We start from the raw sequence: 5,887 nt of genomic DNA on the forward strand, positions 1-5,887 counted from the left end.
ACACGCACACACACAATAAACACACACACACATTAAACACGCACACACACAATAAACACGCACACACACAATAAACACGCACACACACAATACACACACAATAAACACACACACACACACACAATAAACACGCACACACACACACACACACAATAAACACACACACACACACACAATAAATACGCACACACACAATAAACACACACACACACACAATAAACACACACACACACAATAAACACGCACACACACACAATAAACACGCACACACACAATAAACACGCACACACACACACAATAAAACACACACACACGCACGATACACACACACACAAACACCACACCTGTGGGCACCTTCCCTAAGGCCCTTGCACACGTGCACAGGTTGAACATGCTGCTGTAATGTTTTCTCACCACACACTGGTCACAGTCTCGTCCGGTCACCAGACGTTTACAGAAGCAACTTCCTGTTTCACTGTCGCAGGGATTTCCTCCAGGAAGTGTTCCTACAGGGCTGCAGGTGCACGCTGAAACAGGAAACCACACACACACTGACAGTCAGTCACAGTCTGAGGATCTGGGCTGAAAGAAGGTCGACCCGAACCCTCCTGGGAAATGATTTACTGTCAAAACATCGTGTTGATCAATACTGTGATGGGAAAGCGGAGCTGTGTCCTGGTGAGGTGTAGGTGTTAGGGGGAACAGTGAGTGCCTGAAGGTGGCACGAGGGGAAGGCAGGTGGGAACCAAAAGTTTACAGTTTGTTCTGGAGGGCCAGGTTTTAGCGTTGCACCTCTAGAGAAGCAGGCGGGTGAAGCCTGCCTGATTAGCTGGTGGTGTTTGGAGAGTGTGATGTTAAGGTCTCTGCAGACAAAGACAGCAGGAGAGCTGATACACTGTCTCAGCAGGAAAAGGAGACACTTCAGCTCGTGGTGACGCAGCTGGTAGCGACAACGATGCCTCAGTCTAAAGATGCTCTGTGAATGTTTAGTTACTAGCTGAGTGCTTGATGACTTGGGAGGGGGTTTAATTCTGTGTTTAATATTCCACTCTGAGTTAATGTAAACTTTTGTGCAGGTTTATTTTGACATTGGTGATGATGAAGGATGTTGAAACAGAAAGGAACAACGCAGTGCTTTTATAATGAATTTACGTATTGCTGTTTATTTTTATCAACCTCTTTTCTCTAATATTACTACGCTTACTGAACTGGAACAAACATGATGATAGTTGAGTTCTCCTTCAGTTCTGAATCAAGATAAGACGAGATGTCCCTTTAGTGGAAATTCAGGGTTTTTTAAACAACAACTTGCCGGTGGGTGTTGGTGTTGTGTGTCTTGTTGTGTAGTGTTGTGTAACTTTGTACCACTGCAGCCTTCGGGTGCGTCGCTCAGCCCGTAGTGCGCCTCCCTGCAGCGCTCGCAGCGCTCTCCCTCCACATTGGCTTTGCAGCGACACTGGCCGGCGATCAGACCGGCTCGGACGTCCGTCATCCGGTCACAGATTCCTCCGTTCAGAGAGCCCAGAGAGTCGCAGTCGCAGGCTACGGAAACACACACAGGACAAACCTCACTGAGAGGATGAACATAGACAGAGTCCTTCATCAGCTGCAGACACGAACCCGGTTTAACCTGAGACCTCTGCAGGAGGTTTCTTAAAGCTGCAGGAGCTATTTCCAAAGATCATGTCCCTCAACATTTCCTCACTTCCTGTCTGTGGCTCACTGGTACCTTCTGAAGCCCCTTTCAGATTCAGAACATTTATTTAAAAGCTTTTATCGATGAACAGGTTGGACCCCCGTGTTTAAAGCTCAGTCCGGACTCACGCTGGCAGATGTTGGGGTCTCTGACGTCCCTCTCTGGATGCTGGTAGTAGAAAGGTTCACACTGCTCACAGTTGTGTCCGGTCGTGTGGTGCCGACAGTCGTCACAAACGCCTCCGCTGACGTTTCCCGAAGCCACGAACACGGCCATGTTGAAGTGACACGAGTCCGAGTGCTCGTTACAGTTACACTCTACAGACACCACAGAAGAAGAAGAGAGAAGGTTCAGTCACCAAGTTAGATTCATCTTTGATCTGACGGCTGCTTTAGGGTCAGCTCAGAAACACAAACTGGATCTCAGGCAGTTCAGTCCTGCTGTCAAACTAGGTCCAGTCCACCAGAAACACATTCTAACAGCAGAGACCAGTGGAGACCAGTAGAGACCAGAAAACAGTAGACAGTAGTTAATGATGGGTGATGGCGCAATGGTTAAGACACATGCCTTTGGTGTGCGAGATCCGGGTTCAATCCCCCACTGTGACCCATCCACCATTGTGTCCCTGAGCAAGACATTTAACTCCTAGTTGATCCAGAGGCGTGCGACCTCTGACATGTAGAGCAATTGTAAGTTGCTATGAATAAATGTAAATCTAAGACTGGAAGAAATCAGTAGAGACGAATAGAGACCAGTACAGAGCAGCAGTGGTAAAGACCAGCACGGACTCACTCTTGCAGGCGTTGGTGTTGCGTCCCTCGGCCGGTCTCCACGGCAAGTCGTGGTGGAAATCCAGACACAGCTCACAGTTCAGACCTTTAGTGTTGTGGTTACACATGCAGTGACCGTGAACCTGAAAACACAAATGATATAATCAATAAATATTGATTACATTAATATCAGGGTTGTCTTAGAGTTGTAACCTTGTGATGTACTGAAAACTGGGGCCAGGTCAATGAATGACATGTTTCCTTGCAACGTTCTGCCAATTACCATGTCAGTCACTCAGTCTATGGATGCACTGCAGCGCTTCGCTTTGATGTAAGCACAAACATTTAGTAGAAAGGCTGCTCCGGCATGAAAACATTGAGTTTCCCCTCGCAGGAGAAAGTGTGACTTTGTTGTTCTTCCTGTTTTCACTGAGAACAGTCAAATAAAATCTGAACTCAATAAACAGAATCTGTGGATTCATTCTGAAGCATTCTGAGACCCTTTCTACAGCAAGATCCACCACTGATTCTCCACAGCCTGCCTTTCCCCTTCAGGACCCACCCTGACCCCTTCAGTATTCAGGATTCCCCCTTCAGGATTCCGCCTGCCCCCACTCAGTACTTTCTGGTCTGACCTGCCCTCCCTCAGGACTTCACATGCCCTCCCCGGTCTGCCCAACCCCCTTCCAGACTCACCATGCCCTCCCTGGTCTGGCCGGATCCCTGGACAGGGGCACACTCTGAAGCATGTCCGTAGCAGAAGCAGTTTCCTCGGACCACCATGTCGTAGATGGCGTAGTAATACTTCTCCTTGATCTCCATTCGAGAGTCCAGCAGGTTGTCTCCGAGCGTGTGCAGTCTGGTGAACTTGACCCGCAGGTTGGTGATCTTCAGCATGTCTGGACAAAGGGTCAATAACAGACGATCAATGATGGTGATCGATGACTGATCACCCAGACGGATAATACAGTAATTGTTGTCTTATGTGAGAAGACCTACTCTGGATTCTGGGGCTGTAGGGATCCTCAATCCTGAAGGCCGGGTCCAGAACTCTAAAAATCACCTGGGGGAAAACATGTGACTATGTGACCTGACTTTTAATGACAACTTGATGAAAAGATGACATCACAGTGATGTCTCATCAGGTGGGTTATGACATCATTTCCTCTTTAGCCTGGCAGTTAGCAGAATGCTGCATACCTCTCCTTCAGTGGACGGCTCGATGTCGGAATAGCGTGAGTCGCAGATGACATCATCGACCTTTTGCATTGGACCCTGGGAAACCGACGGGAACGACGTCTCACAGTCGTAGGCGAAGTAACGGTAAACCTGCCATGTCTTCCCGAAGTCAGCTGACCGCTCGATCACCATTGCAGCAGGTCGAAATGTCTTAGGAGAGAACGATGTCAGAACACACACTTTAAATATCACGTGACGGTTCTGGTGATCTGTCTGAACAGTGCTGCTCATGTGATCAGGATCCTTTCAGCCTCGTGTTAGTGCACTTCACTGTCTCTTTAAATAATACCAATAATCATTTCCTGCAGGTTAAACAACATTTAATGTCTTAAATCTGTCTGAACTTCCTGTGGAGCTGGACCAGCAGACAGCAGCATGTTTACAACATCGAAGGCTGAGCTTTCACAAAGCAGGCACACCCTTAACAGATCAAACTCAGATCTTACAGAACCTCTGTCCTGTTAAAATGCAGCCATAAAAATGTTCTTAAAATAAAGTTTAAATCTACAAAACTTCAACCTTTCACTGAAATGTAGACAGTTTTAACATTTAGACTTCTTTTGTTTCCTTCATGTGAGAAGACAACGGTTGTTTCTGAATGAATTGTCCTAACAGCTGCTTATATAACAGACCCCTCATTATTGCTGACAGCTGTAACTCATCTGTACGATGCGGAGCATTGCATTGTGGGACTATAGTGAACATATTATTAACATTATATAATGATACATTTACACATTCATAGGGCTGGGCAATAAAACAATAATAATGTGATTAAAATTTTCCTACATTACATCATAACAAAGTTTAAATAAATGTTTTTTCTTCATTTGAATAAGGAACTAATTAGCACTTCATTTTTCTATTAAAGGTTCAGTGTGTAGGTTTTAGAGGCATCTAGTGGTGAGGGTTGTGAATTGCAACCAACTGCTCCCCCCTCCCTTTTCAAGCGAGCAGGAGAAGCTACGGTGGCCGACACGCTCTGTCGGCTCTGAGCTAAATAACAAGTGTGCTCTTCCATTTGTCCAAATTTCAATTGACTTCTCACTTCTAACAAACCAGGCGACGACTTTTACTTCGACTAACAACTACTACTACTACTACTTCAACTTCCACTCTCACTCTAGAAATAATGATTTGACATTTATCCTGACAATCATTGATATGACATGTTTTATCATGATGACGTTTGGCCGTATCACCCAGCCTTACAGACACTCAAATAAAATGGCGGACAGTAGATATATAAAGCAAGTGATTTCAGACGCAGCCAGTATGTAAAGTGAATATGTTCTCAGTGGATTCTGACCAATCAGAATCCAGAGTTTATATTCACTGAGGCTGTAACCTGGGGCGAGTTCAATCTCGAAACATTTTTCAACGGTTTGGGATTGAACTACATGTTTCCTTACAACGTTGTGCAACGGGCTTCCAGGTATGTTTTCTCCCGTTTGGTGGGCATGTCACAAGTGTTAGCCAATCATCTGCGAAACGTTTGTAAACACTGTGGTGTTAAAAAGGCGCTTGCGTACACAACAGGGTGTTCAAGGCTCCACCGTTTCTTTTGACAAAAAAAAAACTTGGTTCACATGAACTAGTGTGTTTAGTGTGTCAGCGATGTGAGATATAGACTGGATCTTAAGTCATAGACACTTTTAGACTTGATCCTACATTTCCCATAATGCAACTAGATAGTGTCTTTTTTATAACATTCCACAAACTGGTGCAGCCTGTCACCACCCAGAATCCCCTGGTGAGTGTAGAACTCACCTTGAAGGTCATGATGAGGTGTGTAAAGTGAAACTCGGCCTCCAGGTCCAGCTGGATGGTGACGTTCTCCAGACCTGCAGACAGCAGAACAACATCAATAGATAATCAATAACGTTTCGCAACAGCTGCAGTTCCTCTAATGTCCTCTGGGTGGCGCTGTGATCAAACACCGTATCTGTGTTATCTGTCTGGAGCTGCTGTGCTGTCCTCTCTGCATGCTCTCTCTCACCGTTCTCAGACTGCCACCACGTCTTGAGTCTGTTGGGGCCATAGGTGGTGACCACGTTCTCGATCCGATGGCTGTTCGTCTGATCCGCCTGCTCGTCGTACAGGTCCACGGAGTCGCACACAAAACACTTCTTCTCATCCTGGTTCACGAGAGCAGGAGACGGGCGGGGGGGGGGGGGGGGGA

General features: G+C 46.3%; 1 protein-coding gene across 1 annotated transcript in view; it reads right to left on the minus strand.

Annotated features, from left to right (window-relative positions):
- lamb1a (laminin, beta 1a) overlaps positions 1–5,887 on the minus strand; it is a 21,805-nt gene that overhangs the window by 14,045 nt on the left and 1,873 nt on the right. The window contains exons 3-11 of the mRNA XM_046037773.1: positions 5,705–5,843; positions 5,476–5,549; positions 3,667–3,855; positions 3,466–3,529; positions 3,163–3,365; positions 2,489–2,609; positions 1,825–2,013; positions 1,366–1,542; positions 415–527 (exon numbers count right to left, since the gene is read on the minus strand). Coding sequence (XP_045893729.1) covers positions 415–527; positions 1,366–1,542; positions 1,825–2,013; positions 2,489–2,609; positions 3,163–3,365; positions 3,466–3,529; positions 3,667–3,855; positions 5,476–5,549; positions 5,705–5,843 — 1,269 coding nt within the window. The remainder of the gene's footprint in view (positions 1–414; positions 528–1,365; positions 1,543–1,824; positions 2,014–2,488; positions 2,610–3,162; positions 3,366–3,465; positions 3,530–3,666; positions 3,856–5,475; positions 5,550–5,704; positions 5,844–5,887) is intronic.

The sequence above is a fragment of the Micropterus dolomieu genome, linkage group LG22, assembly GCF_021292245.1.
Source record: "Micropterus dolomieu isolate WLL.071019.BEF.003 ecotype Adirondacks linkage group LG22, ASM2129224v1, whole genome shotgun sequence".
NCBI classification, from domain to species: Eukaryota; Metazoa; Chordata; class Actinopteri; order Centrarchiformes; family Centrarchidae; genus Micropterus; species Micropterus dolomieu.